General features: G+C 35.5%; 1 protein-coding gene across 4 annotated transcripts in view; it reads right to left on the bottom strand.

Moving 5' to 3' along the window:
* GRM5 (glutamate metabotropic receptor 5) overlaps positions 1-27,307 on the bottom strand; it is a 532,631-nt gene that overhangs the window by 491,934 nt on the left and 13,390 nt on the right. For all 4 annotated transcript variants that reach the window (XM_058687529.1, XM_058687528.1, XM_058687531.1 and 1 more), the window contains exon 2: positions 23,624-24,485. In XM_058687529.1, coding sequence (XP_058543512.1) covers positions 23,624-24,284 — 661 coding nt within the window. In that variant the 5' untranslated portion in view covers positions 24,285-24,485. The remainder of the gene's footprint in view (positions 1-23,623; positions 24,486-27,307) is intronic.

The raw sequence follows: 27,307 nt of genomic DNA, 5'->3' as shown, positions 1-27,307 counted from the left end.
ACCTGAAAGTAAATTACACTAAAAAGATGCATTGTAACTTGAAAAGGTATCCATGCCATATTGTCATTGCTATTGCTCTTTAAATATAAGCTACGAAAGAAAGTGAATAGGATTACATTTTTGTTAAAAATATTACTTAACAGGGGCACCTGGGTAGCTCAGCTGGTTAAGCAGCTGATACTTGATTTCGGCTCAGATCATGATCTTGCTTGTGGGTTCGAGCCCCATGTCAGAGAAAGCCTGCTTTGGATTCTCTCTATCCCTCTCTCTCAGTCCCTCCCCAACTCATGCGTGCTCTCTCTCTCAAAGTAAATAAACTTTAAAAATTATATGTTGCTGGGGCGCCTGGGTGGCTCAGTCGGTTAAGCAGCTGACTTCGGCTCAGGTCATGATCTCGCGGTCCGTGAGTTCGAGCCCCGCGTCGGGCTCTGTGCTGACAGCTCAGAGCCTGGAGCCTGTTTCCGATTCTGTGTCTCCCTCTCTCTGACCCTCCCCCGTTCATGCTCTGTCTCTCTTTGTCTCAAAAATAAATAAACGTTAAAAAAATAATAAAAAAATTATATGTTACTTAAGATATGGAGAGAAAGAAAAGGAAAAACTAAAAGAAACTGATTTTGAAAAATTATATGGGAAAATTACAAAACTGCCATTAGTAGTTACCTCCATGAATGGAATTGGAGGGTCATGATTTCATAGGAACACTCTACTCTTCTGTAGCATTTGAATTTAGAATATTGAATAAAGCATGATATAAGAGTTTGTGGAATCAGAAATGCCTAAAATGAAATTTTGTCTAAGGCATACTATAACTTTGTAAGTTTATTTTCTCTGTACTTGTGCTTCCTTGGTTCCTATAAAACAACAATAATATATCTACATTACAAGTCAATAAGAAGATCAAATGAGGTCACGCATATGAAAACCTATACACATTACTGTCCTTTAATGTGTATGAAACTGTTATTATTTCTCATATTCTCAGCCTCTGTTGGAAGAAAGAAAGAACACAATGGATTAATCACTCTTTCTTTCCCTGTGAATTAAGTACAAATTTAGAAAAAAGAGAAATTGACAGGGTGGTATCAAAGGCCATCTGGGAAAACAGTTTCTTATGGTTATTTAAAACTTTTAGCATAAGAGACTCCTAAAAAATGAGAACAAACTGAGGGCTGATGGAGGGTGGGAGGGAGGGGAGGGTGGGTGATGGGTATTGAAGAGGGCATCTTTTGGGATGAGCACTGGGTGTTGTATGGAAACCAATTTGACAATAAATTTCATATATTAAAAAAAAAACTTTTTTCTCACCATATCTCATGTATAATTGAAGTCATATGTCCTAAGTGACCCATATGACAAAGTGTTGAAGTAAAGAATGGCCAAGTGATTGTACATGGGACAGTCACACATCCTTTCACATACATATGGGACATACAGGGACAATCCTTACACCCTTTCAGGAGGCAAGGACCAGCTTATTCACACCCCTCACCCACTTTTTCTTGTTGGATGATTGCTCACTAGCTATGCCCACAAATTCTTGCTCTATACCACACCTGGCTACTCACTCAAGTATTTCAAAGCCTAGTAGCAATTAGTAACTAAGCTATAGTGCCCAATAGACTATTGAAACAAAGAAGGTCACGAAGAATTTATTTTACTAGATAAAACTCGTTTATGACAAAGCTTCAGATTTTCACACTTCTATATCAAGTAAGAAACCATAAATCCAAGGTTGGAGTACGGACCAAGATCTCATAAATTAGTCACCCCAGTCTAACCTCTAAGAGTGTGACTTTAGGCCTTAAAAAGAAACAATTCCACATTAGCATTTTTGTGCCCTTATTAGAATATATGGTTATATTTGACTTCAACTTTGAATAAATGTAATTCAATATGTGTTTATTTGACATTCATGTACTCAGAATGTTGACACGTGCTATGAAAGACGTAAACAAATTTGTCATTCGCTATTACAAGTAGCTTCCACTCTCATTATTTTTAACTAACATTTATGTAATATCTTACTCCAACAGAATTTTTATTACCTAATTTTTAGCAATTCAAATACCAAAACTGAACTACCATAATTTTCAGCTTATATATTGTATGACCAATGCACATCATAATTTTAGGTGTTAAAAAAGAACATTGTCTTGGTCCATCTCTAATGGTACATATTTTTTTCTGATAAAAAGATAGAATTCATGGCAAAAATAAACCTAACAATTAATAAGGGAAGGAAAGGTACAAATGATTTTGTAGAAACACAATTTAAAATAATTTTTAATTATTTTGTCAGAATAGTATTTTTGAGGAAGAATTCAACACAACAAGAAATGAACTAAATATGAAAACAATTAATTACATATAAGAATGGCAGATATACTAACCCATCCACACTTAGTGGGTCCATGGATAGAAATTGAAATTTCCTTAATAATTAGTGCTTTGTTCCTAAGATTCTGATATAATATGATAGCAGGTCACATTTATTTTCAAAGGTAACTGTTTTTTTTTCCCCCCTTGGCATACATATTTAAAGTGAACAGAAGCAGAAAAAGCATTCGACAAAGTACAACATCCATTCACAATTAAAAAAAAACCCTCAAAAAGTAGAAGGAATATACCTCAACATAATAAAGACCACATATGAAAAAACCCACAGATAATATTCTCGATGGGGAAAAACTGAGTGCTTTTCCTGTACAGTCAGGAACAAGACAGGAGTGTCCACTCTCACGTGGTTATTTGCCATAGTACTGCATGTAACTCCTAGCCACAGCAATCAGAGAACAAAAAGAAATAAAAAGCATCCATATCAGCAAGGTAGAAGTAAAACTATCACTATTTGCAGATGACATGATACTCTATATAGAAAACCCTGAAGACTCCACCAAAAAAAATGCTAGAACTAATACATGAATTCAGTAAAGTTGCAGGATATAAAATCAATGTACAGAAATCTGTTGCATTTCTATATTCCAATAAAGAAGCAGTATAAAGAAAATTAATGAATCAATCCCATTTACAACTGCACCAAAAACAATAAGATACCCAGGAACAAATCTAACCAAAGAGGTGAAAGACCTGTACTCTGAACACTATGAAAGAAACTGAAGATGATACAAAGGAATGGAAAAACATTCCATGCCCATGGATTGGAAGAACAGATATTGTGAAAATGTTTATACTGCCTAAGCAATCTACACATTTAATACAACCCCTATCAAAATACCACCAACATTTTTCACAGAGCTAGAACAAACAATCCTAAAATTTGTATGAAACCATGAAAAACCTCAAACAGCCAAACCAACATTGAAAAAGAAGAGGAAAGCTGAAGGGAGCACAATTCCAAACTTCGAGTTATATTGCAAAGCTGTAGTTATCAAAACAGTATGGTAGTAGCACAAAAATTGACACATAGATCAATAGAACAGAACAGAAAACCCAGAAAGGAACCCACAACTATGTGGTCAATGAATCTTCAACAAGAAAGGAAAGAATATCCAATGGAAAAAAGACAGTCTCTTCAACAAATGATGTTGGGAAAACTGAACAGCAACATGCAAAAGAATGAAACCAGACCACTTTCATACACCGTACACAAAAACAAATTCAAAATGGATTAAAGACCTAAATATGAAACCTGAAACCATTAAATATCCTAAAGGAGAGCACAGGCAGTAACTTCTTAGACACTGGCCACAGCAACTTCTTTCCAGATATGTCTCCAGAGGCAAGGAAACAAAAGCAAAAACAAACTATTTGGACTTCATCAAAATAGAAAGTCTCCACAGCAAAGGAAACAGTCAACAAAACTCAAAGGCAATTTTTGGAATGGGAGAAGACATCTGAAAATGAAATATCTGATAACGGGTTAATATCCAAATATATATGAGTTTATATAACTCAACATCCCCAGAACCCAAATAATCCAATGAAAAAATGGGCAGAAGACATGAATAGACATTCCTCCAAAGAAAACATCCCAATGGTCCACAGACACATGAAATGATGCTCAACATCACTGAGTATCAAAGGAATGCAAATCAAAACAATGAGATATCACCTCACACCTGTTAGAATAGCTAAAATCAAAATACAAGAAACAACAGGCGCTGGTGAGGAAGTGGAAAACAAGGAACCCTCATGCAATGCACTGTTGGTGGGAATGCGAACTAGTGCAACCACTGTGGAAAACAGTATGAAGGTTCCTCAAAAAGTTAAAAATAGAATTATCATATGATTCAGTAATTCCACTACTAGGTATTTACACAAAAAAATATGAAAGCACTAACTCAAAAAGATATATCCTCACCTATGTTTAATGCAGCATTATTTCCAATAGCCAAATTATGGAAAAGCCCAACTGTCCAACAACTGATGAGTGGATAAAGAAGTGGTATACACAATGGAATACTACTGACCCATAAAAATGAATGAAATCTTTCCATGTGCAACAACAACATGGGTGGAGCTAGAGAGTATAATGCTAGGTGAAATGAGTCAATCAGAGAATGACAAATATCATATGATTTCACTCATATGTGGAATTTAAGAAATAAAACAAACAAAGTAAAAAAGGGACAAACAAAAACCCCAAATTCTTAACTATAGAGAACAAACTGGTAGTTATCAGAGGGGAGGTAGGTGGGGGGGGGTGAAATGGGTGACGAGGATTAAGAGTACAGTTATCACGATGAGCACTGAGCAATGTATAGAATTGTTGAATCACTATACTGCCCACCTGAAACTAATAAAACATTTTATGTTAACTATACTAGAATTAAAATTAAAAAGAAAGAACGACTTCTTTAAAATGTCTAAACTAAGTGCTTAAGATGGGTTATGTGATTTTCCCAAGTTAGTATAAATGTGAGAATCTTAGATCCAGTTTATTTGACTCCAAATTGTGTGCATAAGAGCACACAATTATGCCCTGCCATTTCTCATTAAGACCATAGGATATAGAAACCAAACTGCAAGTGTTCTAATAATGTGGACAAACACTGTAAAGTTTAGGAGAGAAAATAGATAAGAATGACACACGTGTGTTTGATTAAATAGCCCATGGAGGAAGATGGACAAACACGGCTTCAGAGATGGATAAAATGTGGTTTAGGAAGGACAAGGTCACTCAGTGCAGATGTATTTAAAAGATGGTCTCAATGGTGTATACATATGTGCAAACTTATCCAATTGTAAACATCAAATACATACCAGGGTTTGTATATCAATTATATATCAATAAAGCTGTTTTTTAAAGGAATTATCACAAAAGCTGCAATATAATTCACATGTATGATGAAGAGCAAAGCTTACAAAGGAAGATTAAAGGACGATTTATCCTAGAGATGAGTTCTAACAAACTTTTAATAACCACCTCATGCTTGATGAATGAACACTCTCTATGTTTATAAACCTTCAAAATTCTATTTCATAATACACAAACTTTATTTTGAAAGCACCTTGGATTGGGTGATCCATGGAGGGAGAAAATATAATGTTTGCTTCTTAAGCAAGCTATTCATTAGACAAATATATTTCTATTTACCTGAACTTTTTATGCCAACAATTATTTGTTGAAATAACTTAAAATCTTGCTGTTATAAATTTTAAGAGCCTTAAAAATGTTCATACCCTTCAAGCTGTACATGAATTTAATATTGTTTGCTTGTATTTTGTCTTGTCAATTAAAAAATAAATAAATACAGAGGTAAATACCAGATAAAATAAGCTCATTTATATGATTTTTAGAATTCTGAAAAATTGAAACAGCCTAAGGATCTCCAAATATGTAATATTGTGGAAAAAAATTATATGTTTATAGATAACAATGTTCATAAAGAGTATGAACAATATAGGAAAATTCTCTCTACAATGTTAACAAAAAATACAAAAAACAAAAGAGACATACAAAATTATGGATAGTTCTTAAATTGATTACAATTAGTTTTTATTTTTTTTTAAATTTTTTAATGTTTCTTATTTTTGAAGGAGAGAGAGAGAGACAGAGCATGAGTGGGGGAGGAACAGAGAGAGAGGGAGACACAGAATCCAAAGCAGGCTCCAGGCTCTGAGCTGTCAGCACAGAGCCCGATGCGGGGCTTGAACCCACAAACTGTGAGATCATGACCTGAGCCAAAGTTGGACGCTTAATCGATTGAGCCACCCAGGCACCCCACAATTACTTTTTAAAGCTGTATATGAGAGGGGTGCCTGGGTGACTCAGTCAGTTAAGTGTCCGACTTTGGCTCAGGTCATATCATGGTTCATGAGTTTGAGCCCCACATCAGGCTATCTGTGTCAGTGCAGAGCCTGCTTTGGATCCTCGTTCCCTTCTCTCTCTGCGCCCCCCACTCTCAAGTGCTCACTGTGTCTCAAAAACAAATAAACATTTAAAATAAAATTTTACATAATAAAAAATAAGACATCAAAATATTTTTATTTCTGTTGGAATGTTAATGATTTTTAAAATTCTTTCTGCACTTTTTCTTTTCCAAATGTTAAATAATATCTATGTATGACTTTTGCATTTGGAAATAATATGCATGTTTATTAATATATCACTTTTGCCTTTTTTATTTTCTTTTAATAAATAATCATTTAAGTTGTTTTTAGACACCAGAATGATAGAAGTGCAAAGGTAATCCAAGGTATTATATTTGAACTAATGACTAGCCCCAAAAAATGGTAATTATAATATCCAAATTAGTATTAACTGATGATGCTTATTGCCTGCCTACTAAAATTGGCACATCATAAACAAGTGTTTTATGTATTTTTAAATGCTCATTTAACTTGCACAACAAATATGTAATGTAGGTCTACCTACATTATTCTCATTTTTTGTGACTTAGTTTCCTCATCTATAAAACAGATAATAATAGTACTAGTTCATAGGATTGATATGAATATTAAATGAATTAACATATATACAAGTACTCAGAAAAGTACCAGGACATGGTGAAAGCCCTGTGACTGTCTTGTATCATCAGCACTCACCAATCCTTTATAATTGATGAGGCTGAGATTCACAGAGGTCAAGTAATTAGTTTAAAATCTAGTCTATTTAACCATTGCATCCAAGCCCTTAAACTCAGTAACAGGAGTAAATAAGTATGTATTTCAAGTAATAAAAATATAATTGCTTATGAAACTGAGTGTTCTTAAAATAAAAAATCTCTGAACATTAAGCTTACTTTCCGAGCAGTGTCCTGGCACCAAGAGCTCCATGACCTTAGACAAGTAGCTTAAATTTCCTAGGCCTGAGTTTCTCTTATAAAACAAGAAGGCCGAAAAACAAACAAACAAAACCCAATAAGTAAAGGCAGCTGAGATTTTTTAGTATTTTGTGTGTTAGGTATTTTACTAAATCAATAATCATGACTATCCAATGAACCAAAAATATTGATAACCATGCCTTTTCTGAAATGATGTAACTGAAGCTTAGGAAACTGGCTTCACATCCACAGCAAACAGTGATGGGGCTGGGATGTGATTTCAGATTTCTCTGAATTCGGTATCTGAGCTCTTTCAATTCTGCAGTGTTCCCACTGCTAAAATTGCCAGGTCATTTCATTTTCTTTTCCCTTTTTTTAATTTCAAGTTTTTACTTAAATTCTAGTTAGCTAACATATATGGTAAAATTGGCTTCAGGTGTAGAATTTAGTGATTCATCACTTACATATAACACAAAGTGCTCATCACAACAAGTGCCATCTTTAATGCCCATCACCCATTTAACCCATCCCCCATCCACCTCCCTCCATCAAACTTTGATTTATTCTCTATAATTAAGAGTCTCTTGCGGTTTACTCTCTTTTTTCCCTTCCCCTATGTTCACCTGTTTTGTTTCTTAGATTTTCACATGAGTGAAATCATACGGTATTTGTCTCTCTTTGACTGACTTATTTCACTTAGCATAATACTCTATCTCCATCCACATCATTGCAAATGGCAAGATTTCATTCTTTTTGATTGTCAACTAATATTCCATTGTACATATATACCGCATCTTCTTTATCCATTCATCAGTTGATGGACATTTGGGCTCTTTCCACAATTTGGCTGTTGTTGATAGCACTGCTATAAACGTTGGGGTGCATGTGCCCCTTCAAATCACTATTTTTGTATCCTTTGAGTAAATACCTACTAGTAAAATTGCTGGATTGTGGGGTAGTCCTAGTTTTAACTTTTTGAGGAACCTCCATACTGTTTTCCAGAGTGGCTGCACCAGTTCACATTCCCACCAACAGTGGGTAAGAGAGTTACCCTTTCTTCTCATCCTTGCCAACATCTGTTGTTCCCTGTGTTGTTAATTTTAGCCATTCTGACAGGTGTGAGGTGGTAGCTCATTGTGGTTTTGATGTGTATTTCAGATCTGACACTTTATCAACATCTGTTACCTATGGACATGCACATGATGTGGAGGAGCTCACCTTCCCTTCCCCGCCCCCAACTATATCTGGCAGTCAAAATCTCACTGTTTTACTGTGGTGAAGACATCACTAATGAAGTCTTTGATTAGGATCTGATTTTCACACTATTGTACTCAGTACTTTATAAAAGCCTAGCCCAAGCATATAGATCTTGGCACACAGTGAGTACTCATTTAATATTTAATTAATTAACACATCAGGCAGCTTTAAATTCATAAAGTGCATTAACTGATTATTCAAATGACCATTCTTTTTTAAAATTTTTTTTTCAACGTTTTTTATTTATTTTTTGGGACAGAGAGAGACAGAGCATGAATGGGGGAGGGGCAGAGAGAGAGGGAGACACAGAATCGGAAACAGGCTCCAGGCTCCGAGCCATCAGCCCAGAGCCCGACGCGGGGCTCGAACTCACGGACCACGAGATTGTGACCTGGCTGAAGTCGGACGCTTAACCGACTGCGCCACCCAGGCGCCCTCAAATGACCATTCTAACAAAAGATTAGTACAGGGGGTGCAGATATAACCAGCTACCATCTTAAAAATGAGGATCTGTGTATTCTGAAAGGTTAAGTGAACTGCCCAAGGTCATCCCAAAGTGGGATTCGAACATAGTCTCCAAAGCGATTCCATGATGAATGCTCTCTCCACTGATCTCAAAACCAAATTCTTCAGCACTCTAATTGGATAAGAGGTAGTTTTCCATACTCAAGTTCAATCACTTCAGTAGGAGTTTTGCCTCTTTTTCAGGAATGGTTAAGACCTATTTCAGTTGCCTTTTGATTAGAAATTGTGTACAATTCTGAAAGTCTAATCATGGCCACCTTCGTATACTGTATATTAAAATTTTGACAGCCTACCTTTATTCATCACATTTGTCAATGATATTCTTTCTTCCTATGGATGGCACAAGTGTTAAACTCTCTTCAACCTCTTTAAACCTTAAAGTCATATGCAATATGGTTTGCTATCTACTGACAGAGTGAAGGTAAAAGCAAAGGCATGTAAAAAGCCTTAAGGCTAGCAGAGAAATTCCTGCCAAACAAACCCAAAGTACTATTCTCTACAGTCACAAAATTCACTGCCTCCTTCAAGGATGGTGCTATTTACGTAAGTGAAACCAGTTCAGTAAAACAATTCTACTGATTACTCAAAAGAATTTGAAAAGTATGATAGAGTTTAAGATTCAGAACTAAGACTCAGGAAGAGACAGAAGGTTGAGAATTTCAAGAAAGAAGCAAAAAAACATCAAAATCAGAGTTTAGGTTTGAGTTTATGAATAATTTCACTCAAGAATGTAAATTTGTATCAGGAAAAATACAGTATGATTAAAAGGAATAAAAAAGTGCATGTTTTCCCAGAGTCCTATATTATGAGATAATTACCAGAGATCTAAATTCATAAAAAGAAATGACCTCAATTTTGTTAAACAAGCCAGAGAATGTCTTAATTACTAGTGATTATGCATTTTATAGTTTATTGTTTGAGGTTGTCTGCAATATATGTTAGTGAAGGAGATTAAAATCTTATTATTTTATATAAAATATTAATGGTACATAACTTAGACTATCTTGAATAGAATAATACTTATCGACTTCATCCTAGATCAAGGGACACAGAATTGTATAAACAAAAGGATACAACGAGGTGACCTATGATTCTCTACATGGCTTCCTTCAATCTCAGAATATTAAGTATTAGGCAAATATAAGAACCACACAGTACTAAACAAAATAACCACAAATAACAACACACTACTTTCCTTTTTTTTTTTTTTTTTTTTTTTTACTTCTGGCAGAAGATCTCCATCCCTATTCACCTTAATCGTGTAATATTCTGCTTCTAGGATTACTTATCTCACTGGTATTAGTGATGACAGTAAATAGAAATTCTTATAAAAACATTTTTAAACTTGCCATAATTTTCCAAATTATACTTAAAAAGACTTCCTTCCTTCAATCTAGTTTCTTTATATGCTCATCCCTTGCCACATAAGTATCATTTTATAAATTTCTGCTTACATATAACCATATTCTTTCTCTGAGGGTAAATTTTACATTAATATGAGGTCAGAACAGTGTACATTTAAGAAAAGTTATGTGCTGGCAAGTACTTCATCATGTATTTTTCCACAGTGTGCACCACAATGTCTAACACAATATATTCCCATAATACTAATTTATTAATGAATAAGTTAGTTCATTTACCATGGCATCACATAGATCTTGAGCTTCATTAGGTGAGCTTTTATACAGTATATACTTGCATTGAAATATATTGCACTTTGTCCAGAATGTATATTTTGTGCAAAATTTTTTCTCAAATAATCAAAAATGTTGCTGCCAGTTTTTAATTATTTTTATAACTTTAAGCAACGTGACAAATTAAAGTACCACCAACTCCCAAATAACTTGTATTTTTTTTGCATTTTCTTAGTTATGTGAGGATTTATTATCAATAAAAATACATATAAATCCATATAATTAATATTGCCAGCTTGATTCTTCAGTATATATATATTTTTAATAAAGCCTAGGGTTTTAACATTAAGTGTAATGAAAATTAATGGTTGTTTATAAAGTTTTATTTCCTCAGAACAAAAAAATGAGAACTAATTATACTCATGTGATAAGGGATGAGTGGACTGATTTAGGGATTGAAAATAACCAAATTAAGTTTGATAATGAATAACACAGCCAGATAGCTAACTTTTTCAGCATCTTGATATATTTTTTCTCTCTTTTATCAATTTACTTCAAAAAACACATATTAATTACCAGTTTCATTTGTAATTCAATTTTTTCAAATTCCATGAAATTGAAAGTAAACTAACATGAAACTTTAATATGTCTTACATAACTTTTATATTTCTCCAGCTTCTCTAAAGGATAAAAATTCACCATATAGCAATTCAATAATACCTATTTCTGAAAGGATAATGACTCTCTACTCTTATTAGGGAGACTCAAGGCTTAAAATCCCAACCCTAATCTGGTGAAAAGTACATATACGACTGGAAGAAAAGGTTACATAACCAAAGAAATATCAAGGAGGTTTGTGAAGAAACTGGCAAATATAAAATATGTCCCTTTTTAGATTCATTAAGAAAAATGAAGGAAGACATATCCTTTTTATTCTCTGTTCTATTTTCATTGTAGCTATGGGTAGGACTGACATTCAGATAGCATTACTAATAATATGCTAATAAAAGCACCAAACTTTATATCTGGTATCAATTCATAGATTATGAAAAACTGATTATTTCTGATAACAGTAACAGTATAGGCTAGATAAATAATAGTTACTATTATTGCCATTCATATTATTTGTGCTACAATGATCTACAAAAGAGAATTAGTTTACTTTTCAAACTAACTATTAATTGTTTTATTTCCTAAAGCCCATATTATTTCCCCTTGGTTTTATACTCAGGCCTATGAATGCCTCGGTGTGCAACAATATAGTTTTCATTAGCAAAGTCAGTTACTGACTAGTTAAGGAGCAAGAGCCTGTCTGACTTGAAATTTACAAAGAAATCATGTATCCATTGTGCCTTTTTTTTTAACTACAAAAGATGTTCATGCTTACTATAAAAGTAAGCATGATTTGGAAGTACTTAAGGTACTGCACTGACTTTCCATCTTCAACCTCCTCTGTTCCCATACCTCCAACCCCTACACACACACACATGCACGCGCGTACGCACACACACACACACTGAAGATAACCATCTTAATAGTCCAGCTCTTGGATTTCCAGACTGCTCATTTTATTACACCATAACATCTCTCAGCAATTAGAGGTAAGATTGTGGGACATAGTAATAATTGTGCCAAAGAGCTAAGCACGCTATCTTGTATTATACGATTGCAAACCCAACTTCCAAAAGGAAAATTGGTAAAAGTCTAACTCACTGCATTTACTGGTCACTTTCCTAATTTTCCACCTCATTCACTAATCAATTTAAGTAAGTAAAGCCAAAGTGAAACATTTAGTTATGGATCTTGTCTTCATTTCCAAATAAGGCAAGGCAATTTCTTGGCAAACTAATTTAGAAGACATTTATTGAGCACTTGCTGTGTGCTAAGGTTGACACTAAATGCCTTATATTTATTTTTTCACGAGTATTATGTGAAAGGAATTATCTCAATTTGATAATGAGAAAACTAAATTAAATGACTTAGTCCAAAGTGCCTCCACATGCAAGAACACTTATTAATCAGGATTTACACTCAAATCTGTCTGTGTTCATACTACTTAAATAAAATGGCTGCAAAGTATCAGGAAACTGATTCCTGAGATGTCTTTGCAACAAACTTTGTGAATTTAAGGTCATGACCCCAATGTTGTTTACCCATTTTGTGAAACTACTTTTACTTCTAAAAATGCTCTGTCCTGGGGCGCCTGGGTGGCGCAGTCGGTTAAGCGTCCGACTTCAGCCAGGTCACGATCTCGCGGTCCGTGAGTTCGAGCCCCGCGTCAGGCTCTGGGCTGATGGCTCGGAGCCTGGAGCCTGTTTCCGATTCTGTGTCTCCCTCTCTCTCTGCCCCTCCCCCGTTCATGCTCTGTCTCTCTGTCCTAAAAATAAATTTAAAAAAGTTGAAAAAAAATTAAAAAAATAAAATAAAATAAAAATGCTCTGTCCTATCTTATCTCACTTTTTCTTACTAATGGTATTTGGCTTCATCTTCATATTCTCAAAAGACCTCAAATGTAGACTGAACTACATAGCATGTGATTGTACATGTAATCATTAGAAAACTCAGGAAAAAAAACTGAAATAAAGCTATCACTTTATATGTTTAAACTTGTGCCTTATTACACACCATATTATATGTACCATGTATATGTATACGTGTACATGTACATATATGTATACATGTACATATATATGTACCATGATCTATTTTATGTAACAAAGAACCATCTTAGGAATATTGCTGCATTGTATTTTCTGTGTGTGTGTGTGTGTGTGTGTGTGTGTGTGTGTGTGTTGGGGGTAGATGTATGAATTTGTTACATGTACACTTTTAGTACCAAAACTGTAATGTCATTTGTATTTACTTTTTAATGTGCTATATTGGGATATTAAAACAATAAAATGTTCCCAGGCTTGTCCTGATCTGTGATAAAAACTCAGACTAGGAAATTGTCCCTAACTTCCTGGGCAGGTGTCCTCACCATTATCCTATGTTGATGGTTATGCCATGTATCAACAGCATATTAATTATTTATATTTTCTCAAAGTCTTTGCCATTTCCCACTATGGGTGCCTTAGATTATTGCTTATTTTTTAATAATAAGACTTAAAACCCATGCACCAGGGAGACAAACCAAATGATACTGTCACAAAAGAATAAACCTGAGTATGTATATTACATTTCTCTAGCAAAAAATGTACTAACGATGTTAAAAAGAAAAGTAGAATAAATTGCTTTCAAGGTTTTTTTAGCTGTAAGACATAGTATGAAATACATTTCAAATGGTAGCCCACAGGACACATATGGTTACATACAACTAAAATAAAAATGTACAAAGCAATACCTACCCTTGCTCTCATGTAATACTCTGATGTTTATATTCTACTCTATCCTATTTTATTCACCTTTACATTAACTGCTTGTCTCAAGCCACCAAACAGGTTTTACAATGGGTTATGATGTACATTTTGAAAAAAAAAACCTAAACACTGACTAGGCAATCTCTCTCTTTTGAAAGTCTCCATGATACATAAAATGCATCATTGGGGCATAATCACTCATTTCAAAGTCCCCTGAAATGAACAAAGCTGACGATCACACCTCTTGCCAAAAAATCTCAACTCAACATTTGGTTAAGTTGAGAAGTCTTTCTGGAATATATGCAAATGTGCCAAAATGAGATTTCATAACTCCTAGTTCTGATGAATTCCAAAGAGGTCTTTCATACATAAGGCTACATCATTTAACAATATGTTCTCCTGTTCTTAAAAAATGTGTACCATCCTGCTTCCTCCTATAATTGGCATCTGAAGGACAGAGTGTGGCGTCTGCAATGGAAATGTGAATAAAAACAACCAGATACAGTCTGTACTTATCATCAGACTCACAGAAAGTTCTTCTGTGAGGTCAACTTGTTGCCACAAGCATCCTCCTTAATTTATTTTCTTTTTACTATAATTAATTACTTCCATGGGAACAAAGAAAGGTGTTACTTTCAAAGCTGAATAAAAAGACACAAGAAACATGCTCAAAGATTTTCTCGGTGGGAAAACAAAGAGTTGTCTTGTTTCCTACGGAGGGAAAAAGAGTCAATAAGTGTGCATTCCACTCTTCCTTTAGTCACAACTACCCCAATATAAAGGGAGGAAGTGTGGGTTCACTTAAAAAGAATTGTCCTTGGCTCCAAATCCTTGCTTTGCCACCAACTAGCTGCAGTATTAGGGGGAAATTACTTCTTTCCATACCTATTCTCTAATCTATGAAATGATGACTTTTTAGAATGTGTTGTGGAATAAGTGAACAAATTAATGAAATATCACAGTATATGTAGTCATGTTTTAAATCACAGAATAGAATCTCAATTAAATGGCATTTGATTGTCAATATTGGGAGTTATCAAAAAGGACAAATAGTCCAACTCCTTCCTTCCCTGAAATAAGGTTTCAGTTCATTTTCCACAGCCCCTCCAAGTGATTATCCATTCCAGGCTGTGCATAGAATTTACAGAAAACTAACCCACAATTTCTTCAGTGAACAGTTGTGTCAATGAATAAACATAACCTTTTTTTTTAAATTGAACTGTAATTTGTTACCCTGGTATTTCAGTAATTAGCTCCCTTGTTATGCTCCTGGCCACATAGAGTGAGTACAGTTCCTTTCCACCTGAATTTTCCAAATACTAAAGGTAGCAGTCATGTCCCTGCCATGTCTTATCTTGTGTGTGCTAAATTTGTTCTCTGAAGGCATGGTTTCTTTTTTTTTTAATTTTTTTTATATTTATTTATTTTTGAGAGACAGAGTGAGACAAAGTGAGACTGGGGGAGGGGCAGAGAGAGATGGAGACACAGGATTGGAAACAGGCTCCAGGCTCTGAGCTGTCAGCACAGAGCCTGACACGGGGCTCGAACCCACAGACTGTGAGATCATGACCTGAGCCGAAGTCAGATGCTCAACTGACTGAGCCACCCAGGCGCCCTTAAAGGCATGGTTTCAAGTCTAACAACCATTTTGACCATTCTCTTTTAAACCGATCATGCCCTAGCTGCATTTATTTTAAATGTGATGCCCAACATTTAACCCGTCCCAGGTGTAGCCTGTGGAAGCAAAAAAGCAAGTCACAGAAAATCAGTCTTGGAAGGTACCTCCAAGAACATACTTTCTAGCCATTCTTCCTAGGGCAAATAAAAGAAGGAGCTGAAGTGATTTTCTCAGAGTCACATAGTAAAAACTCTTAGCTCTGATGTCAATGACACTTCTTTTAGGAAAACTTGTCCTTTTAATTTTATTTTTCCCCACCTCCAAAATAGCATGAATGTAATCTTTAGCTCTCATGTATTCATTTTCAAATTAAGGAAATAATGATGTTATTACCCTTGACCAGATTCACTGAACCTACAAAGTATAACAACTACAAGTAAGAGATGAGGAAAATATGATAAATGAGACAGGCAGAAAGAAAACAGAGAGAAGGAGGAAAGGGAAAAGATCCTCTGTTTAGACTTTTCTGAAGTCCTATCCTTGTTTTTTTCTTCAGTACTTACTTCATGTGTACTGGGTAGAGTTTGCTGTGCAGAAGTTGTGTTAATTGGAACAGAAGCACCTCATACCATGTCCTCCCATTCCACAGTTTTCTTCACTCAGTAGCATCCTTTGTTACTCAGAGTAAACTTTATAAATCTAGAAGCTAATAAGGTTCTAATGATTAAGGAATGGTGTCATGTGACTATCTCTAATAAATAGAATGAATGAACATTCTGAATATTCAAACTCTAAAGCTCAGAAAATAATGTTATCTCTTTAGGGTCTGGAATAAGGAAGGTAAAGAAAAAACACACAATGTGTGCAGCTCACATCCACAAAATAGAGAAATGCTAAATATATCTAACAGGCATACACACTAAGAGATGATCTTCCTTGAGGTGCCTGGGTAGCTCAGTTGGTTGAGCGTCTGACTTGATTTTAGCTCAGGTCATGATCCCAGGGTCATGGGATTAAGCCCTGCATCAGGCTCTACATTGAGCATGAAGCCTGCTTAGGATTCCCTCTCTCTCTCCCTCTGCCCCTCTCCCATCAGGTGCATGCTCTTTCCCTCTCTGAGAGAGAGAGAGAGAGAGAGAGAGAGAGAGAGAGAGAGAGAGAGAATGATGATGATGATGATGATCTTTCTTAAAGGAAGCATCTGATTAGTTGGAACTGCGTATCCCCCCAGATATTTGTGTCTGTGTGTGTTGGGGGATCGGTGCAGTGATAACCTCTGAAAATAAAGTTCCTTCTAACTTAATCATCCTGGGCATGGAGTATTTGGGAGGGAAATTCTGGTATTTTCATCAGTGAATGGACAGTAATAGTGCCTGAGAAGGTGGAAACAGGGATACTATCTCTGTCATGAGGCTTTTATAGGTGAGTCAGAGTCAAACCTGGTCTAAAGTCCAATTTTTCAGATCTAATCTATAAATAGGGAAGATCTTGTCCAAGCCACAGCCAAATATGTCAATGGATTCTATTTTTCCCCTGAGCAAGGCAATAATAACTCCCTCAGAGGCTAGCCACTAATAGTCCATATGCTATTCTATCTGGAACGGAAGGTGAGAAGCATTTCCCAGGGCCACCTGTATTTCTTTCATTACTAACAATGAAGTTTCTGACAGTGATGTATGAATATGAAAAATTACTTATTTACTATTAAAGTTGCCACTGTATTTTCCAGATTAGTGTTCTGTGATCTAATTTAATGAAGAACCCAGCTAGAAGTCTCTGCATCTTCTGTTTTTTTATGTATTATTGTATCAGGGTAACCAATATAATTACCTAAACATTTCATAATCACAAAGATTTATGGGGGTCTAATTTTTCCAGATTTTTTGTGAAGCAAAGGAAAATATTTCAAAGTGACTCAGGCAAAGAAGCACTTCCTGTAATTCACCGTTCAAGAGCAAAGAGATCATGCCATTTCTCAAAGCTAACTTTTACATTAATAAATTCATCTGTAGTACCTACTCTGACTTCAGATAGGCATTAAAACTTACAGCAGATTGAGGGGCACCTGGGTGGCTTAGTCGGTTAAGCATCCGACTTCAGCTCAGGTCATGATCTCACAGTTTGTGAGTTTGAGCCCCGCACTGGGCTCTCTGCTGACAGCTCAGAGCCTGGAGCCTGCTTCAGATTCTTTGCCTCTCTCTCTCTCTCTACCCCTCCCACTCCCATGCTCATGCTCTGTCTCTGTCTCTCTCAAAAGTAAATAAACATAAAAAAAAAATTGAAAACATAGCAGACTGGCATCATTCAGAAGAAGAAAAAGGGAATACAGCAATAAAATGGAATAGTAATACAATGGAAATTAAAAAAATAAAAAGAAAGAACTTGAGTAATTATTCCTAACAATGATGTGGAAACTGAATTCTGGTCAGTAATATTGAGTTCCAAAACCCAACTCTGTAACTAATTATGTACCAGTAAGGCCAAATTACCTGTCCTTATTGTCTGTTTTCCCCACAGTAACAGAGGTATTAAATTACTTGCTCACCTAAGACACCTCCAATGTTAACATTTTACAAAGCTAAACAATAGTTTGTGTCTGAATTATTATCATGATCATCTCAAAAATCCATCTCAACTCCCAACATTATTCAACCCCTGGAGAAACAAAATGAAACCCCTTTTAAAAATACCAATAAGGCCCGTAATGACATTTCTTGTCTTTTCATACTAAATTGTTGTCTTGATACAATCCCAATTAGTAGAAATAATGTAACAGGAAAATGTAGTCCCATTTTTTAAAAGTTAAACTAAGCATATATACTATGAATCACTTTGAAAATCTTTCAACTAAAGCTTGAGTGTTTTCACATGTTAAAATAATTGATGGAAAACCATATCACAACTTAAAAGTGGTACAACATTGCAATACGTAGGTTAACCTGAAAGACAATGCTCTTAATGATGTCATTTTACCAGTACAACTTATTCGTACATTTTTCCCCAAGAGCATCACTGACATGCTTTTTGGCTAGAACAAATTAGCATTCCTATATCATTAGATAGAAATAATAAATTCAGGAACCAGTGCAAACAAAAAAGGAGCAGAGTGTGAATAGCGTTTTACAATTAATCAAGGGAGGCATCTTGGCACCTCATTTTTAAAAAGAAGCAAAACTGTGAAAAATTTTAAGTGCCTGCTATTTTTCTACATGCTATCTATTCATAAATAGTGAGGTACTATTCTAACACAAATTCATCCATTCAGCAAATAGTCTGTGAATACCTATTATATGCTAGGAACTCTGATAGGCCTGTTGGATGTATAGTGGAATTTAAAGTCGGCAAAAACTGTGAAGTATAAAAATCCTATAAGGCATCCATAAAGTACAATATACATGACTTTGTACATAAAATTCAATCTGTAATTGCTTTTCTCAATGAAATTGGGCTAGATCCAGGGAAAGCATGTAATAATGGAATGTATGTAAGTGTCTGATTATTTAAAGCATCAAGGCTTTAAGGGAATTATCAAGTTTTTAGCTACAGGAATATGAATGAAAGACTAAATTTTCCTTCTGGCCCACAGCATTTATTTCACATTTGTAGAACAATACATTGTTTTCACATTTAAATATAAAGAATATTAATTCATGTTAATGCATTTATTTTGTTTTGATTTTGAAGTGTAAACATTGTAGTAGTATCCAATTGGGAAGTGGGGCAGTTAAAGTCATGGTGATGAGTTTACTTATACTGTCTTGAAGGTATTCATTATTGCTCATAAATTTACGGTTAGCTGAGTAATGTTTATGGTTTCATCTGGGCTGTATGTGTGACTGCAGTTAACTGTGGGTCAGAAAGGCAACTGTGTTGATCTTCATTGAGTGCTCTCACATAGTTGAGGTTAAGTGGTCTAAGATGGCCTTATCTGGAAAACCTGGGTGCTCTCTTCCTTCACATGGTGATGATAGTGTTCTAAGACAGAGTAGAAAGGAAGTCCTCACTTCCACCACATCCTATTAAGCAAAGGAATCACATGGCGGGTGCTACACAGGAGTAGAAGGGAACTATCAAATTACAAAGCAAAGGAAGTCATCAAAGCAGCCAGTCTGTCACTCCTCCAAACAGGCAAGCACCATTGATCCTGTGCCATAATGGGCACATATACCACGGTTTGTAAGAGTGCTGAAGCAAAGGACCCCTTAAATTTTCTTAGAGCAGAGAGTGTGCTGACTGGATTGACACCTTTGAAAGAAGTTAACATTTTTCCTTCAGAGTCATTGCATGTTCCTTTCCTACACACAGTTGAAGAGCTAGTGTGGTCTGCCTTAATTATTTTTTCTTGTTTTACTTTCATACTATTGACCTGTTGGCCTAGAAGGCCTAGGCACAATGCCTGCATGGTACAACAAGCCACAGTAAATACTCAGTTCTGTAGCCAGAGAAAAACCATAAATCAAGAAAATGGCAAGTGTAAGTGATTAACATTGAAGCTAAAACCCAAATCTCCCTGTGCTCTCTTCTGGAATTCTGTGACAGCAACACTTTCTTGAAGGAACATCTTGTGATCACTGCCAAGAGGACTGAGTGACACAGTACCAGCATGCTTAAGTATAAAGTAAATGAGCAATTTGGGGATGGGGGATAGGGGATTTAAATGGGACAGCATCCTTTCATAGACTTCAATGCCTCATGTGAAAGCATTTGGAAAATTCAACAGTCTGGGGTGCCTGGGTGGCTTAGTTGGTTAAGTGGCCAACTTCGGCTTAGGTCATGTTCTCACCGTTCACAAGTTTGAGCCCCATGTCAGGCTCTGTGCTGACAGTTCAGAGCCTGGAACCTGCTTTGGATTCTGTGTTTCCCTCTCTCTCTGCCCCTACCCTGCTTGCACTCTGTGTCTCTCTCTCAAAAATAAATAAATATTTTTTAAAAAGAAAGAAAGTTCAATACTCTTCAAGAAAGAGTAATATCAGTTGATCAAAAGAGGATAGGAATAGTTTTGAGATACTGGGGCTGAGCAATTTGGGTCTAAAGAGAGTTATCCCAAACCAGTGACAAAAAGAGGCTAAAGGAAGAACTAGTATTACCGTTTCATGGTAAATCCCACATTTTCTGAAAGGCTTTCTGAAAGGCCAGGCCCCAGAAAACCAGGAATCATCTTGGGGAGTTTCCACAGTACCCAACAGAGGTGTATCTCACTACACAAGCACTTTTCTGATCCTGGATATGATTTTTTGCCTCATGAAACTTCCTACCACACCACTCTTATACTCACAAATTTTAAGAGATAATCCTACATAACCTCATTATACACAAAGTTGCTTGGGATCAAAACAATATAAATACTTTCTGACTAAACCACATAAATAAATAAGCCAAAATATTTCTTCCAGTCTTTGTTCAGTATCAAAGTTTGTTCTCTCCTGAATTCTTGTGGTATCCAAATACTTTGCCAGTGTTTTGCAATAACATTTCTACTGACCTATTTTTGGCAAAAATAATTAAATTTGCCTGAATTTGGCAATGGAATGTTTAATGGCTTATTTTTTGTCCACAAATAGAATGTTTTCTTTTAATTTTTATGTCACAATAGGTAGTTTATGCTTATAGTACACAGCTTCAAATGTTTGCATGCACAAGTTATACATTCTACCTGATCCCCTAACTCTTCAATTTCCTCCTCAAAAGGAGCAACTGTTACCAGTTTTGTTCTTCTCTGAGAGCAGTTCTTTGAAAATCAAATGGTTTATACAAACTCCATTTTACACAAATAACATGCCACTACACAAAACTGCCTTTTCCTTTTTCACCTAAAATGATTTTGGAGTTCATTATTATTATTTCATTACCTATAGACTCCCTCATTCAATTTAATAGCTAAGTAATAATACTTAGATGGATGAATCATAATTTATTTTATTAGCTCACTATCAGTGTACATTTGGGTTAAAAAAAGTTGAAAGCTTAAATTAGTAACAGCCAATGGTTATGATCATTAATTTCTCTTAGAACACAATCTTGAATTGGCATGTCCTACATAGAGACCAAGGTTTATTCTTCTGAAGCTGGAGGGAAGCCCCTAATGAAATTTATGACTTCAGGCAAACCAAAACATAACTTTATCCTTGGCGTTTTGTAAATATTTTTTTACTTTCTCACCTTCTCATATTTCCTCATGCCCTTTTCCAGAAATCCAACCCTTCTTAATTTTCACCAATTATCAGTACTCTTCCTGTTAAAACCCAACTGTCAAATTCCTTCTTGAAGATTTCCACCATGGCCCTTATCACCACAGAGAGGAACTTGATTTTTTTTCTGTTTATTTTAGAGACATATTTGTAACTTCTTCTTATCTGAATTATGGTTCTATAAGTATTAATGCATGCCTCATGTCCTTTGCCAGATTGCATACCCATTGAGGGTAGTGATATATAAAATATAGGGCTGTCCTTTACAGGACTATCAGAAGTCCTTACATGTATTTGTGCTTAATAAATACGTGTTGTATAAATATATCCTCAGGTGTTTTTCCATTGGAATAACAATTATAGGACCATAAACTACAAGTAACTATGAGTCCTACTCTTAAAATTACTATTAGATATATGTTGGATGGATCATTTAAACTCTTAAAGCATTTGTATTTTAAAATGGGAATAAAATATCAAGATCATCTGTATCACTGGCTTGTGAGAATAAAATGAAATAGTTTTATGTTGAAAAATCTCAGCATTAGGAGAAACTCCAAGGTGTCCTCGTCCAATCACCTATCCATTGCTCAAAATCTCCATATATCAATATCTCGATAAATAAACAATAAATTTACACATAAAAATTTCCAGAGGCATAAAAATATCTCAGTCCAGTATAGAAGCCCATTTTATGTTTGTGTAGCTCTGACTACTGCTACTGAGTGGGCACACAGTGAAATCTGTATTATGCTACTTCATAATGAATAGTTTGCTACATCTGATTGGTGATTGGTTGCCAACCTCTGAAGGAGGCTCACTCTGGTCATTTAATAAACTGTTCAGTAACTCAATCCACATTTTACAGGATCGGATTCTCTGGACCACACTGATAATGTTGTTGCAAGATTCTTCAATCTTAACTAATCCTCATGATGATTCAATGAACTATAAAAAGTATCCTGTACCTTCTTGCTTTAGTATATGCAATAAGTTGTGCTAGAGTGTTGTGTAACTAGTGAGTTTCACATTGGGTCACTTAACTTCTGTAGTCAAACCAAACCTATCCCAAACAGCCTTGGTCATTAACTAACAAGTAATGTATGTGAAAAGATTTTCAAAGTACCATAACCAATAAAAAGGACTAATATTATTATTATAGAACCTCAGTCATATTTTGCTTTCTCATTTTGCTTTGAGCATAAGAAGCAACAAATTTCAAAGGAAAAGTGATTTTGAATTGTTAAAACTTATACTTTAAGAGTATATTCTACACAAGGATAAAATTAATTCATACATATCATCATTCCAGAGTTAACTATACTCTCTATTGAAAAAATAGTGGTAAGACTAAATTGTTTGGTAATTTTCTGTCACAGTATACCAGAATATGAAATACTATATTTCAAAGCAGACTGTACCTGGCTGCATTGAGCTCCTACCTGAATTTATGTGTACCTCTCCTTATCAAACACAATAAGCAGTTGGAACAACTTTAAATGTGAAAATTATGAGGTGTTCAATGAAGATCTAGAAAACTCAAAAATCTCTAGCATCATTATAGCAGAAGTATAGATAACGAATACATAATCCAAAAAAGTTTTCCATTTCACCAAATCGTGCCACATAAACATTCATATTTGCTTAAATCTATGCTTCTGTAGGCATCTATCACTCATCCCCTTCTTATATTACTGCTATAACTGAGCAACTAAAAAGATCCCAGATAATCAGGAATATTTTAGTCTCCCAAAACCTGAATTTTTAACTGAGATCTGTAATGAAACATACATCAATGAATGTAAAGGATGCTTACCTTCTGTGTGCACAGCTGACACATAGGTCCAATTGTACCTCTTCACTATGTCCACCATGGCCCGTGCCTGCTGGGCATCTGAAGGAACAACCCTCATGAAGTACTTGAACAGAGTCTTGTCGCTCAGATCCATGCTTGTTGCCGAGTAAGCAATCTGAGGTATGTTGAAAAGCTGGAGCAAGTTCTGGACCTGAATGGCCACAGAACTGGAGCCAGGCCCAATGACCCCTACAATGGGCTTCTTGGAACGGAAGGAAGAGGAAGACCCATCCACACAGCGCACCAAACCTTCTTCTTCTTCTGAAGAAATGAGGGAGTCCCTGATGAACTCAATGCTCTGCTCTAGGGCCACAGCCGAATGCCAGCAGGAATCCCTTATCTCACAGCCCAGTGTGATGTTGGGCAAGAGTGTGGGGTCTGAGTTGATCCTTTCCAGAGTGTGCAGCATGGCCTCCACTCTCTGAATGCCATACTGTTCACGAACTGCCCCACACTTCCTCTCATGAACTTTGTCCACCGTGGGCTGATGGTGAACAGAAAAGAGAGCTCCAATAATGATGTCACCTGGCATGTGAGCCACCACCCTCCTTTCACTGGACTGTGCATTCCCACGGACATCTTCTTTCAAAAGTAGAACTGACAGGATCAACAGAAGGACCATTTTAGGAAAAGAGTTCAAGCTAATAAAGACAGCATGGTGGGGAAAATTTAGGAGACTTCTGATAGATAGAATCAAACAATGTCCTATGTTGGGTGGCAAACCAAGGAATTAGCCAGTAATTTAGATGTGCTCTCTAAAGGACCACCATGTCTCCACGTACCATTTAGTTAGATGCATCCATGTGATCATGATCTTCAAAACCTGGAAAAAAAAATAGCATGTGCATTTAACAATGTAAGTGCAGCTACTTTGAGAAGCTCTCATGGTCTATACTAGTAGACTTTGATGATATAGATTAAGATTATAATCTTTTTGAAAAAAGAATCTAAAAATATTTCAGACTCTCCTTTGTCTATATCTGTTGTAATTTTGTGGTTGGATGAAGCAATCTGATAGAGATTTCACTACACTTATATTATTTCACTTCACTTATATTAATACTACTTCACTTATATTAATGTTTGTTTCATTTGTTCTTCTGGAGTACATGAAAACAAATCTTATGCATGGCAGGCCAAACTATATTCTTATGTGAAGATGAGAGAAAGCATCCTAAAAGCAAAACTATGCCACGAGCAGAAAACTTCAGGGAGTATGCACTCCAAAATTATAAACATTAGTTATCTCTGGGTGATTATATTTTTTGTTTTAAAAAAACTAATTTTGGGCAGTAAGCATGTATTAACTATGAAATTGCAAAAATAAAGTTACTTTAAAGAAAAGCTACATAGTCCCTCTTCAAATGGAGTGTAAGGCAAGTTGAACAATCTCCCCAATAAATAAGTATTGTGTCTCGTTTCCATATAATATAGTACAAAGACATTATGAGGTCAGGTAGGTATTTCCACGCTAAATGAACTATAGGAAAGGAGGGAGAGACTTGGGGTATTACAGAGTAAAATGGTCCCTAAATAGGTAGAAAGACATAGGGAAATGGGTACCAGTTCGTGGAAAAAATAATATTCAGTTCAAATTCTAGTTCTGCTATTAAGAATTATTAATAAACTGTTTAACCTCTCAGTACCAGAGTTTCCTCATCTGAAAAGTCCCATCATATGTACCAGGATACCTTATGGGAATCAACATAAGATATCAACTATGCAAATGTCTTGTATATTGAATAAGACTATATATATATTCAGGACATGACCTTTTCTGTTATTAATTTTCCAAGGGCATTCTGTAGCTAGGTGGTGAGGACAGAAAATTCTCTGGCAACCTACTCAGTCCTCCAGAGTCTTCAAAGTAATTACAGAGTCCTGTAATAAAATTCACAGTAATCAGTCCTCTATCTCTGATCCAGGAAAAAAAAAATTACATATCATGAAGACCCAAAGGGTTGCAGGGATGCATGTTTGGAATTATCCTTCCAAGTAGAAACTTAGTACAGCTTTGAAAGTAGTCATCTATTTCAGTTTAAACTCCTGGGAAAAAGGGAATTTGTCCCAAGTTGCCTACAGCAAATTCTAGCATAGTTTGTAAAAGGGAACTGACAAATTAGTGATCTGGATTATTGAAAGAATAAGAGACTTATTTTGTATGTTGTCCTCTCTGCCAGCCAAGGATCTCAACTTGCTTTGAACTAATTCCCTAGGGCACCTGGGTGGCTCAGTGGGTTGAGTCTCTAACTCTCAGTTTTGGCTCAGGTTGTGATTTTGTGGTTTGTGCATTTCAGCCTTGCATCGGGTTCTGCACTGATAGTGTGGAGCCTGCTTAGGATTTCTCTCTCCCCCTCTCTCTTGTTTCTTATGGCAAAACAGAAAGGTTCCCTTGCATAATGCTAAACATTAAAATTTTTAAAAAATCAAATAACTAGATGTTCCAGAATAACTAGGTGCTTAGCAATACTTAGGGCAAAAAATAAGTTTTGGTATAGAAGTTGGCACTGTAGACAAGGAGCACAGAATAAATACTGATATCATTTTCTCTTTTGGGAAATTATCCGAATATTCTCAAGCATTCCCTTCACTTGCTTAAACCAAAGACCTAGAGATCGATGCTTATTCTCATAAACATATGAATTCTACTGCAGACAAAAAAAATCTTAGGTAAAAGGAATTACAGTGTTTTACTAAATCCACAATGTTGTGCTCGCTTCGGCAGCATATATACTAAATCCACAATGTTAAGGAACAAACCCAATAACAAAACGAGACTCATTTTTATTACATAAGAGCATCAAAGTGATATGCAAGACTAGAGGTGGGCTATCAAAATGATGAAACTAAAGTAGGCCCATGAATTTTATTTGTTAAAATTATTTTAGATAAGACCTATATATTGAGACATAACATATTTACATATATACATATATACATATATATGTAAATATATAACACTGAAATAGTCCTTCCTATTATTTAGCTCCCTATAAGTTAAATTAATGATTTAACTCATTCAAGATATATCTACTATTGAGTGGGAAATACTAATGTAACAAAGAAGTACAATGATGTACATTGATAATTGCCATCATTATCTTTCATTGAACACCCATCATACACGGACACTTGTTCATTAACTCATTTAACAAATATTTATGGCTCATGCCTATGCTATGATTCTGTCCTGGAAATTAAATACGCAAGAAAGAACAGGTTGTACATGATTCCTATACTCATGGGGCTTCAGATCAGTACTCTAAAAGGTGACTTTAGCTGGAGCCTGGTAAATGCAAAGAACAACAAAATAAAGAATGAAAAGAAGTCATTCATGTGAAAAGTGTGGCTAGAGCATAAAGAATGGGAGCAATAGTGGTACAAGATGAGGCTGCAAACATAAGAAAGGGCCAGACCATGTAGGATCCTGTAGGCTCTTACAAGGAATTTGGATGTTAAGTGCAACAGAATGCCATTGAGGAGACATAAACAAATGAATGGCACAATTCAATCTTAGAAAAGGTTGTTCTAGCTACTCGCTGTCTTGGATAATGTACAGAAGAAATCTGATTAGAAGACATAAATAATCTAAGTAAGGAATTATAGTGGCTTGGCTATTACTGGGGACAGTAGATATGAAAAGAA

This window comes from Neofelis nebulosa, chromosome 10 (assembly GCF_028018385.1).
Source record: "Neofelis nebulosa isolate mNeoNeb1 chromosome 10, mNeoNeb1.pri, whole genome shotgun sequence".
Classification (NCBI taxonomy): Eukaryota; Metazoa; Chordata; class Mammalia; order Carnivora; family Felidae; genus Neofelis; species Neofelis nebulosa.
This window is presented reverse-complemented; position numbering and strand designations above follow the sequence as displayed.